The following is a 12,503-nucleotide window of genomic DNA, read 5'->3' on the forward strand; positions in this document are numbered from 1 at the left end:
ACTCCACCTCCCCCCCTGCTCATAACCCAACCATGGCTCCCCAGTGCCTCCCAACCTGGTGTTCAAGGGACAGAATAAATGTTCAAGGGCCTTGAACAATGCTCAAGCCTCCCTGGTGTTCAAGGGCCTTGTGGCTTGGCCTCGTCTACTTCCCCAGCCTCACCACCCTCAACCTCTAATTCTTCTGCCTTCGTCCACCCCGAGCTACTGTGTCCCACCAACCTGCTCTCTGGGGGCCTTTGCACAATGCTGTTCCCCTGTCTGGAATACTCTCTCTGTCTTTCCAGTGAACTCCCAATGGCCCTTAGAATCGAATCTGAACCCCTTAACATGGTCTACACACCCTACATGAGCTGGGTCCCCCAAGTGTTTCTCCATTTCCAAGTCATGCCCCCTCCCCTTGCCCATTAAGCTCCGGACACACTGACTTTCTTTCAGGCTCCCAAGCAGGGAATTCCAGCCCGAAGGCCTTTGCACCTGCTGTTCCCACACCCTTCTTTTCACTCAGCTTCTAATAGTTGGCTCCTTCGCTTTATCTTTTTACCTCCAAATTTCACCTGCTCAGAGACCTTTCCTGACTACCTCACCTAACCTAGCACCCTAGGTATTTCTTATCACATTCCACATATTTTATTTTCCTCACAGAAGCTACTACGTGATATTTTCTTCTTCGCTTTCTTGTTTGTCCCCTATGAGATTGTAAACTCTGTGAGAGCAGCCACCCTGTTCAACACTATATACCTCTGTGCCGAAGGCGCTGCTTGGCACATAGCAGACTCTCGATAGAGGGCTTTTCAATGAATAAATGAACAATTCATCCTTGAGGTCTCAGCTTAAAAGCTCCTCCCCCTGGGAACCTCCCTGACTCCATAGGCTGACCCGTGACTCATGTAGCCTAGTTTGGAAGGCCGATTGGGGCCAATGAAATTCCGCACTTGGGAGGATGTTGGCTGTGACATTTCGCGGGGTAGGTGGTGGGCAGAATAAAAATGATGAATGTTAGGAGGAGCAGAATCCCGGGTAAGTGATAGCAACGGAGGAACTGGACAGCCTCTGGGAGTGGCAAGCTGGGGCGGGGAGAGTCTTGGCCTCAATTCCTGACATCTGGATTTCTGTGAGTGTTTATCTTTCCAATAAATCCCCTTGTCCCGGAGGAAACTTGAATGAGACTCTGCTTCCTGCAACCAAAAATGTCCTGGTGCTCCCATAACGCCCATTTAACTTCCATTATTGCAAGCATCACGCTGTGTTGTCATTATCCCATCCATGTCTGCCGCCCCTACAGGACCCTGTGTTCTTTGAAGAGAGGTCCATGGTCTCTTTCATCTGTGTTCCCAGCGCCCAGCATGAGCCCTGGTTCTTAGCGGGCTCTCGGTAAGTATTTATGAACGAGGCATGTTTTTCTCACCCTCTTGTCCCTAGATCCTGATTCTCAATTCACCAATTCTCAATTCTCCTCCCCTAGGTTTTCTTCCCCACTCATCGCCTCTTCCCAAGCTCATCTCAGGATACAGGCGTCTCCTTCCATCGTTCTGTCACCCAACTCATCAATTTCCCCACTCACAAAGCTTCCTACGGTGGACATGCCGTTTTCTGCCAAACCCTGTTTTCCTCTTCAAAAATAATAGCGTGTAGGCTGGGCACGCAGCTGACCTGCTAGAGTCGACGCATCCTAATTTTTCTCGCAGCTGGCGCAGGCCGCGTGCAGGGGCGACATTCAAAACGTCTGACAAGCAGCGCCGCACAGGTACTGGCCAATCAGAATCCACCGTCTAACCAATCTGCGTGGGTGTGGCCGTAAACAACCAATAAGCCAGCCCTGGCCACGTGACTACGTTCTCGCCAATGGGATGTCAGACTCGCCCCTTCTGCCTCGCTTGCGCAAAAAGACATCACTTGCTCTCCAGTTCCTCCCTTTCCCGCATCCCGTGAGCTGGAATTCAGGCTTGGGCACGACCCAGCTTTGTGCGGAAAGGACATGGCAGAGCAAAGAAGGTGGCCCGGGTCCCTGAATAGTCACGCGGAGCAACGGGGTCTCCTGATAACCTGGACCACGCATCTCCAGACTGTTAAGTGGGAGAGGAACAAACTTCTACCTTGTTTGAGCCATTAGATCGTTGGGTCTTTTGTTACTGAAGTTCAGCTCATACTCTAACTGGCGTATCTCACTGAATCTAAGCTGCTATCCATTAGAAGATGTATCACTATTTTTATGTACCATAAAGGGAAAAGCATTGCCAATTAAACCATGAAAAGCCACCAGTTGTAAGACACGCCTTGATTTCAAAGCCATTAAACTGTGGGGGGGAAAAAGTGCATCTTAAAGTCATGAAATATAGTAATACACTCACTGTGTCTCGGACGCTTTTTCCAAATTATCTGATGTAACCCCAGAGAGGAGAGCCAGTTACACCCATTTTACAGGAAAGGGAACCCAAGTTGAGAGGGAGCGTGACCCATCTGAAGCTACTCAGGCAGTGAGTACCCCAGGCTCTGGAGTCTTGCCACAGCCCTCCCCCCGCCCCAGCCCCTCTCACCTGTGGAGACTCTCCCCTCGATGGGTGCGGTTCTGGGCACGACAGTCATGGCCAAGCTCAGGCAGGAAGCCGTAGTCACGCAGCAGGGCCTGGGCACCTCGAGCCACCACAGCCACACCAGCTGCCACACGTCGGCCCAGGTCATCCCGCCAGCCAGCCGAGCGCACTGCAAACAGCCCAGCTGGCAGTGGGGCGCCTCCTGGCAGAAGAAGGGGCTCCCCAGGGGCGCCTGAGCCCCCGCCTCCAGCCAGCTGGGGCCCCACCATGAACCAGACGTAGCCGGGCCCAGTGAGGCCGGCCTCTTGGGCTGCCCGGAACACCGGCTCCGCCTCCTCGCGGGCACAGAAGAGCAGGCGGATCTGCGCGCTGACGCTGCGGAGCTGGGCGCTCAGCACGGCCTCGCCCGCCCCGGGGTCTAGTGTCAGCGCCCCGCGGTGCTCCCAGCCCACCAGACTGCCATCGGTCAGCACCTCGATGTAGGACAGGAAGGCCCGGTGGCCAGGGGCACGTGTGGTCACAGCTACAAAGGATGTCCAGTCGTACTCCTCCAGCACCTCGAAGATGACCTGAAGCTGCTGCTCTGTGGACGAGCCTAGCTGTAGGAAGGTGGAGCCCTTCTCCTGTGGGCAAGGAGGAGGAGGTCAGGCCGCCTGATATGGAGATCACAGCTCCCAGGAGTCAGTAAGGGACCCTCGGCGACCCACGAGGGGATCACAGCTCCCAGTGGTCAAGAGGGGAACCTCATCTCCCAGAAGCTGATAAAGGGACCAGAGCTCCCAGCCACCACCGCTGGCTCACAGCTCTCCATAGGGCGGGCTGACTAGCTGTTCACCAAACCCGTCTCCTTTGCCTGCTGGGGCACAGAACTAGACCTGGGTTCTGTTTAGTCACGGGACTGAGTTCTAGGCTTATCTGTAAAAACTCTCCCCTAGGCACCTTACTTTCTTCCCTGTCTGAGGGCAGCTGTTGAGGACCCAGAAGAGAACTCTGAAGTCCTCGGCGATTACAGAGCCACGAGAGGGAGTGACTGAGTCCCTAAGTCACCACTTGGAGGCGTGCCACCTCAAATCAGGAACATCCGTTTGGATTTTGTATGAGTGGGAAACGATTTTCTATTGGGGTGAGCTGCTGAGAATGGGGGTTTATCTGTTAAAGCAGTAGCATTGCCGTAATGGATACATCCAGCACCCAGTGAGGGAACTATAGTTCCCAGTACCTACTGAGAGGGACTACATTTCCCAGCATGCAAGGAGGGTTCTGAAAGTATTGTCTCTCCCAATTGGAAGAAGCTTTGCTGAATGGACTTGCCCTTCTCTGGTGTTCCTTCTACTTTCCTGTCCCCTCCTTCTCTGCTTCCTCGGCTGGACTCTCTTCCTCGGTCAGAATTCTAAACGCAGGAGCGCCCCAGCCTTCTCTTCCCTTTTCTTCTCTGTCCTCTCTCCCCAGTGACCTCACCCAGATCCATGGGTTTAAAAACTGTCTCCTGCGCTATCCAATATGGTACCAACTAGCCACCTATGGCTATTCAAATTTTAATTAACCAAAATTAAATAGAATTTAGTTCCCATTGCACTAACCACATATCAAGTGCCCGATGTCCACATATGGCTAGTGGCTATCGTGTCGAACAATCTTCATCGTGGAAGGTTCTGTGGATAGTGCTGGAGCAGTTGATGGCTCCTGCCCTCAGCTATCACCTCTTTCGCGAGCTCTGGACAAACCCTTCGACTCAACAGCTCCCCTCGGACTTCCAAGGGGCATCTCAAAATTAGTATGTCAAAAACAGAATTCTCGATCTTTCCCTCGCCTCAGACCCGTTCCCCGTCTCCTTTCCCTTATTTCCCCAGGTGCTCAGGTCTGACAGCTAAATCGCCCTTTCCCTAACGCCCACATGCAGGCCATTTCTAAGTCTTCTTGGCTCTCTCTTCAAAACATGACCCCAGTTGTCCAGTCCTCGTTGCTACCCCTGTCACAACCCCCCACTGTCTCCACTTTCTTGCCTCGACAAACCCATCTCTGCTTCCATTCTTGGATCTTCCAGTCCATTCTCCAGACAGCAGCCAGAGTGATCTTTTCAAAACATTAATTGGCTCGTTTCCCTTTTTGGTTGAAAACCTTCCAATGGTTCTATCTTAGAGTCAAAGCCAAATCGTCACTGTGGCCCACAAGGCCCTGCAGAAACTGGCCCCTGTTGCCTCTCTGACCGCATCCCCCCAACACTGCCACCTCTTTGCTCTTCCTCAAACACATCAAGTTCCTCCTGGCTTCAGGGTCTTTCCAATGTGGTAGCCACTGGCCACCTATGGCTATTCAAATGAGCTGTCACCTCTCCCAGGGACACTTTCTCCCTGCTCCCCCATGCTGGACCCGCCCTTCCAAATTCCTCAGGTCCAGCTCAACTGTCACCACCTCACGGAGGCCTCCCCTGACCGCTACCTACTGAGGCTCCATGTTGGTCATTACGACAGATGTCGCTTTTCTCCAGGACAGATTTCATTATGTTATTTGTTTTGTCTGTCTCCCCATTAAAATGCAAGCTCTAAGAGCAAGGACCTTGCATATAAATAGATATTTCCTCTTACAACTGTATTCTCCAGAACCTAAAACACTCCTGGCACAGAATCAGCCCTCAATAACTCTTCCAGTAACACGATGTAAAGAGCAAGCAGACTTACTCCCTAGGCATGTGCCTGTGGTTATATGTGCAGGGGGACAGGGCAGTTGTCCTGAGGGCATGCAATGAAAACGCTGAGAGGAACTCCCCCTTGGCAGGTGGAGGTGCGCTGAGGGGGACAACGTTCTCAGCATTCAACGGGAGCACAGATGGAGCTGTGAGGGCCACTCTCTCATCAGAAGACATTGAAGGGACTACATATCCCAGAAGGGAACTGGCGTACAGAGTGGGCCACAGTGCCCAGCGGACAATAAACAGAGGTGCCCACACTTCTCGGCAGCAACGAGGGCACGAAGGACCACACCTCTTGGTGTGCCGTGGAGGTGGCAGCCCAGAAATGAAAGGTTCACCTCAAAGGTGATCTGCCTACAAATCCCTGGACAACCCCATGCAAGTTGAGCAGAGGCCTTTCCCAGAATGCTCTGGACAGGAGAGAACTACGAGTCCCAGCATGCAATAGCGATTTAGTTACATAGCCACCGGCCCTCACAGGATGGAGAGATTTAGGCCCCACCCACTGAGGTGACCCTATCCTTCAGCGCGTCCTACCTTTGTCACACTGGCTCCACCCTCGAGTAGGCCCCGCCCCTTCCCTGCACCGCCTCTTAGCTGACCCCTTTTACTTCTCAGCCTACACCCTAGCCTTGTTCCAATTCTGTCCATTGTTACGAGAAGTCCATTCCAGTAGGCCACTCCTGTGCCCTCCCGAGGCAGGCCTCTCTCCTCCAGCCTCTGCCCCCACCTCCCCTGCATTCTCCTGGTTTTGACCTCTCATTGGCTGGGCCTTCGCCCTTCCAGGCCTACCTTCTGGATTCTCGCTTTCCACACTTTGCAGCTGGGTAGGGTCCTGTCCAAATCCCACTCTCAGACCGGCTTCCTCTCTAGACCCCGCCCCTTTAGTACAGAGCTCAGGCTCTGCCTCCTCCTTGGCCTCGCCCCTCACCGGTAGCCACGCCCCTCCCCAGCAGGCCACGCCCTAAAACCCGCTTGCTTGCTGGTCGGTTCTACCCTCCCGCAGCCCACCTGTCACTAATGACTCCTCCCCTTCCCAAACTCCTTTCACCCATGGATCTGCCCTCTGCGTAGCTCTCTAGACCCCACGCTTAGCTATCGGAGCCTCCCTGTCCCTCAGTCCCTGATACCCCTCTTTCCTGGTCCCTGTCCCCGCCCGCCTGGCTCCCTCCTCCTCATTAGGCTCCACTCCTTTCTGAACCCCATTCCTTTCCAACTGACTTCTCCCCCTCTGATCCCAGATCCCACCCCTCCCTGAGATCTTGCCATCTTAGGCCGATCCCTTTGCGTTCCCGATCCCGCCCCCGGCTGGCCGGTACCGCCTCTTCCTCAGATCTCAACTCCCCGACTCACCTCTTGAGCAGACCCTCAACCCGCCCCATACCGCGAACATCCATGACTGGCTTCTTCCAGACCCTACTTCGAGGCGAGTCCTCAGGCAGGTCCCCCTCATTCTCCAGACCACGCCCCTCGAAGTCAGCCCCGCCCTCACTTGGACCTGGTCCCGCCCACCCAAGGCCACGCCCCCACGGCTGGCCCCGCCTCGCCCCTGCCGCGGCCGGCCCCGCCCCCGCCCCCAGGTCGCGCGCACCTTGGGCGTGAGCACGAGCGCGGCCCCGCCGTGCACGGCCACGATGGGCAGCGAGGTCTGTGCCGACAGGAAGTCGAGGATGGGCGCGACGGCGGGCGCGCGTGAGTCGTCCTCGAAGACGACGCCGTGCACGCGCAGCCCCGACAGCAGGTCGCAGAGCTGCAGCACGAGGCTGCGTGGGTCCGAGCCGTTGAGCACCAGCGCCACCGGCCGCACGTCCAGGCCCGGGCTACGCACTGCCGCCGCCACGGCCGGGCCCAAGCGAGCTGCCTCGGTCGCGTACGCGGGCCCCGAGAACACGAGCGCCACGTTGAGCGGCCGCGCCCCGCCGGGGCCCCCGCCGGCCCCGCCCGGCCCCGGCGCCTCCTCCGGGAACGGGCTGGCGCAGGCCAGCGCCAGCAACAGCAGCATCTTAGCGGGGCCCCGAGGGCCGCCGGGGCCACCGGCGCCGCGCATCGCCTGCGGACCCCGCCGGGCGGCCTCTGAGCGCCCCGGCCCGGGGAGGGACACGGGAGGAAGGAGAGGGACACAGAGACACAGAGGTAGGAAAACAGAGACAGGGAGACGAGATATAGAAAGAGACACACGAAGATACAGGGAGGGAGAGACGCAGAGATAGGGAGGAGAGGGAAAGGTTAGGGTGACAGACACGGGGAGAGACAGAGATAGGGAGAGATAACAGAGAAAAAGGGAGAGACACAGAGACAGGCAGAGTGGAGGTGGGGTAATGGGAACAGGGAAGATGCAGAAGTAGGGAAAAGAGACAAGGTAAGGTGGGGAGGACAATGAGACGAGACAAATGGGAGACAGATCCACAGAGATGGGATCAGAACAGGAGCAGAAAGAGGAACCCGAGACCCAGGGACATAGAAACGGAGATGCAAACAACAGAGAGATAGATAGTCAGAGAGAGAGAGAGAGAGTGACAGGGATAAGGAGAGAGATGGAAGGAGAAACAGAGGCAAGGATAGAGGGGCTCAGAGTGACCGGGAGTCAGATAAGAGAAATAAGACAGAGTGACAGAAATAAGGAGGCAGGGAGAGACGCAGAGACAGATGGACAGAGACGAGAAAGTTAAAACAGAAAGGAAGATGGAAAGAAATCAAGAAGTCGGAGACAGAGACCCCACGGCCACCAAGAGATAAGCGCACATAAGAGATGGAGAACCAGGCAGAATTCGAGATGGAGGGAGGAGGCGGGCAGAGCAGACAGAAAACAGGAAGACAGAAATAGCCAGGCGAGGCAGAGATCAAGACCCCCACCAGGGAGGTGCCCAGCACAGGCATGAAAGGGAGGCCGGGAAGGCGAGTGGCAGGAGGGGATCAAAAATAAAGGGAAGAACAAGTAAGGGAAAAAAAAGATGAGAAAGAGAAAAGGGGTCAGGTGTGCAGGGGAAGAGAAAGAGAAAAAGAAATTACTGGGGGGCACCCTAAGGAGAGAAAACATCCCCGTGACCTCACCCCTCACCCCCGGCACAACCCCCAGCCCATTTCGGTCCCCTCGCTCCTGTCCCTGTTCCTCTGTTTTTAATGAGAGAGAGTCACAGCCCAGGCTGGGCTGCAGGGTTGGGGGACACAGCTGTGGAGAGCTGGGGGACAGGGGTCCCTGGCTCCCAGCCCAGAGCAATTTAGTAAATTAGAGGAAATACAGCATCTCTTCCTGTGTCCCCTGTTGAATACTAGCTGCCCGGGGTGGTCGGGCCAGGAGCCCAGACTCCTGGTTCCTGGGTCTGGGGGAGGAGGGCACTGGGGGCCTGGACTCCTGGTTCCCAGAGGGATTACAGTCCGTACTAGGGGCTCCCTGAAGGGGTGAGGGTCCACACAGGGCAGGGTTCTCGCCTAGCTGTCAATCAGGCTCCTGTCCGGTTGCCATGGTAGCAAAGGCCTGTCTACCCCACTGACTACCAGAGTGGGGGAAAGGCCCATAAACCCCCTCTGCCCAGAGGCCTCACCCTCCCACCCCACCCACCTTCCCAGAGATGCTGGGCCACTGTCTCCCCAGGGATGGGGGTGGGGGCCCCTGGCATGCCTCTCCCTCTCAAATCCTGGCTTCCATGCCCCTCCTCTCCTCTGCCCTTCCCCAAGCAGCTGGCTCAATCAGCGCTCAGAATAGCCCCCCCTCTGCCCCAAAATAACCCACAGCTGTGGCCTGGCCCCTGCGGGGTTAACTCTCATTTTCCCCCCTTCCTGGTGGCTGCTCACCCCTCAGCCTCTCTCAGACCTGCCCGCCTGGCCCCAGCCCTTGGGGACCCCGGGATCCTGCTCCCTGCTGACGCCCAGGAGGGCAGCTCCATCCCCACCCATCTGGGAGGCTAGACGCCCAGTCTTCTCCTGTGAGAGACCCAAAGGGCAGCGTCCCACCCTTCAGGGACTGAGAAGTGGCGGACCTGCCCGCTCAGGGAGCACACTGTCCAGCGCCCCGGTCTCCACCTCCTCACTCAGGCCCCACTTCCATCCCCGTGGGGCCCCAGAGTCCCTGTCTCCTGCCCCACCAGGATTCTGGAGACTGAGCCCCAGCCCCTGCTCCCTCGGAAGCAGAAGCCCTGCCCTCCAACTTCTCCCGTAGACTCAGAAGTCCTGGCTCTCGGCCTCCACCTCCCCCAGGACCCAGGAGTCCTAGCCCCCTCCTGCCTCTGGACTCAGGAATCCAGGCGCCCAGCCTCCCCTGTGCCCAGGAGCCAGGAGTCCAGGCCAGTAGCCCTCTCTCCCCTTAAGGACCCCCTTCTGTCTCAAACCCCATCAGTCCCAATATCCCGGGCACCCCGAACCCCAGCTCCAGCCTCCCCAGTTGCCCAGCCTTGGTCCCGTACACAGCACAGTCTGTCCCCCAGCCGAGGAGGAGGGTGCCAGAGATTCCTGGGGTGTCCCTGTCTCCATTGCTCCCCCCCAATCCCTCACAGAGGAGATGGGAGGCCACTTTGATCAACAGCCCGCCCCCCCTCGCATCGTGTTGCAGTCCGTCCCCCCCCACCTCCAACGGTATATTCTCCCCACCCTAATCCTCGGTGCTCGGCCTGGAAGAGGCTGAAGGGTACTCCAGAACCTGAATAAGGGCAGCTTGGGGCAAGAGTGCCAGGGCCTGGATGCCCCAAGGTCCTGGCAGGAGTAATAGCAGACTCATAGCTCTGAGGAGGGAGAGGAGGGGCCGGTGAGGGGGGACACTGATGTGTGGGGGGGAGAGGAGATGGAGAGGATAGGATAGCCACGGGTGTCAGGTATGTGAGCCGGGGAGGGAGCAAAGTGTCAGAGGAACGAGGGGTTCGGAGGTCTGAGGCGTAGAGATCCAGGAAAAGGGGCTCAGAGAGGGAGAAAGAGGGGGGCGGAGGAAAGTCCCCAAGAGACAAGGAAGCGGGGAGGACAAAGCTCCGCTGCTCGCCATTCAAACCCCCCTTCGCCGAGGCCCGGGGCCAACTTTCCCTGTCCTAGATCTGGGGGTCCACGTCCCCACCCCCACCTCCGCATCCCCCAGCCCGACCTTACCTTCTCATGACCCTGTTCTGGGTGGGGAATTGCAGGGGTGCTAGGACTGGAACCCGGAGTCCAGCGACCCAGAGCGTCGGCAGAGGGCTCCGGGAGCCGCTTGGGGGCCAGGCCCTGGGGCGGCGGCGGCGGTGGGGACCTCCTGCCCGTCTCAGGCTCCGGCTGTCCCTCGTCTTCTTCGGTCCGTCCTGCCCTGTCCGTCCCCCAAGGTTGCGGCCACCCCGGGCTAGGCGAGGACGCGGCTACACATGTTGCGCTGGAAGTTGGGCCGCGGACATTGCGGAGGCTGTCGGGGTGTCCTCTCAGAGCCCCGACCCCTTGGGGATGTCCCCTCCGCCCACCCGGGGTGCCCCCCTCCACCGCCTCAGCCCCGGCTCCTCCCCCAGTCCATGTGTCCGGTCTCGCCTCTCCCCGGCTCACTCTGCACCCCCTTTGTGCCCTCGGCGCCCCCCTCCCAGCTGCCTGTGTCTGTCTGTCTGTCTGTCTGTCTGTCTGTCTGGGTCACCTCTGAAGCCAGTGGCGGGTGCGTGTTTGCGGGAGGGGCAGGAGACGGCCTGGCAACCTATCTGAAATTGCCCTTCTCGCTTGCCACCCCAGACCTCCCCAGGCGCCCCATGCACTCACAAACACAGGCAGAAACACGCACACTCACACGCACACCCCACTTCCCTGGGATTCCCCTCGACACCTCAGGGAGACACACACGCACACACACACGCACCCGGGGGTCCGATGGGGGCCGGGCTGCCTCTGCTGTCAGGGGCTGAGCGGACAGACAGGAGGACACAGCAGCCGGGGGAGCCAGACGCCTGGTCGGGAGGCACAGAGCCCAGGTACACACCATCCATTCGGGTTTGGGGGTTCGGGGAGGAGGCTGGGGGGCCCACGACACCCAGCCAGGCGGCTCAGCCAGATCCTTCCTCCTTCCCTCCCTCTCGGCGGCCGCAGCCCTGACAGACACACCCCCCCTCCGCCAGCCCCGACCCCACACACCGGGACCCGCAGATCCTCACCGGGCAGATGGTGGACGCACGAGAGACCCCTGGGGGCCGGGCGGACCCACCCGGGCTGACACCGCCCCCCCCCCAGCCGGGCACCGGTGGCGGAGGGTGGCGGAGGGAGGCTGCGGGCGGAGGGTGGCGGCTTGGAGGAGCCGGAGCGGGAGGGACTCGCTCGCTCGCTCGCTCTGTTCTCGCACACACACACTCACTCGGGATGCGATTAACATTCAGTCCCCGTCCGCCCCTGCCGGGAGACCCGCAGTCCCCCTCTTGGCCTCCCTGGGGACCCCTCCTCCTGCTAAGGTTGGGGGAAGGGGCGGGCCCCCACCCCGGCTCCCAGCCTCAGCCTTCCTCCTCCTGGGACAAGAGAGTGAGGGGCTGCAAATAAAGAGGGAGGAGGGGGGGACAGGTAGGGACTCAGAAACAGGTATTGAGATACCAGTTTTGGACTTGGGGACCTGGGCACCTGGACTTCAGGGCCCTGAGAGCAGCTGCCCTCTGCCCCCTCCCCACATTGTGGCCTGAGAAGCAGGAGGCCATTCTCGGACATGCTGGCACCCAGCTCTTGGCTTCGGTTGCTCTAGGCCTGCAAACTGGGTGTCTAACATGAAGCCGGGAATCCAGGCCTCCAGACCCCTCATAGCTCAGGCCCAGGACGCCAGGTGGCTGGTGCCCTCCTCCCGCAGACCGGAGGTCCAGGACCCAGTAACCCAGGCCCCCTCTTCCAGGCCTCTGTCCCTATTAGATACTCAGACAACCTGACCCCCCAGCACAAACCACCCTCAGGGGGGCCACGAGTCCGAGGCTCCTGGATGTCACCCTCAGACACCCAATCCATCCAGTCCTCTGAGAAAACCACACTTCTGTACCCCTTCTTTTATTGAGGGGCCCTGGCCTCCATCACATGTGGGCACTCAAACATCCAGAAGGAAAGCAGCATCTGCCCTCGACTAGATACAGCCTGGTCCTGGCGGGGGCCCTTGAGGCCACTGCCCAGCTCCTACTCCCCCCTACTCCAATCCCCTTCTAGAGAGGCTGGGCCCAGCACTCTAAAGTATTGGGGTGGAGTGTGTGCGGGACACCTGGGCCCCTGAGGGCAGAGGCCAGGAGTGGCGTGTGTGTGTGTGTGTGTGTGTGTGTGCGTGTGGGAGCAGTTGTGCAGTGGGCTGCAGACTCCAGGGTCTGGGAGAGTGGAGTGCGAAGGCTTAC

General features: G+C 58.7%; 1 protein-coding gene and 1 long non-coding RNA gene across 2 annotated transcripts in view; one reads left to right on the top strand and one right to left on the bottom strand.

Moving 5' to 3' along the window:
• Positions 1–10,383, bottom strand: part of GRIN2D (glutamate ionotropic receptor NMDA type subunit 2D) — a 33,332-nt gene extending 22,949 nt beyond the window's left edge. The window contains 3 exon segments of the mRNA XM_039868616.1: positions 2,537–3,157; positions 6,815–7,296; positions 10,294–10,383. Of these exon segments, the coding sequence (XP_039724550.1) occupies positions 2,537–3,157; positions 6,815–7,270 (1,077 nt within the window). The 5' untranslated portion in view covers positions 7,271–7,296; positions 10,294–10,383.
• On the top strand, positions 288–2,306 carry LOC120606977 (uncharacterized). The gene is made up of 2 exons (XR_005654030.1): positions 288–1,374; positions 1,466–2,306. It is a non-coding gene; the product is annotated as an uncharacterized LOC120606977 (long non-coding RNA).
• Positions 10,384–12,503: the final 2,120 nt, after the last annotated feature.

The sequence above is a fragment of the Pteropus medius genome, unplaced genomic scaffold (genome assembly GCF_902729225.1).
Source record: "Pteropus medius unplaced genomic scaffold, Ma_sr-lr_union100, whole genome shotgun sequence".
Classification (NCBI taxonomy): Eukaryota; Metazoa; Chordata; class Mammalia; order Chiroptera; family Pteropodidae; genus Pteropus; species Pteropus medius.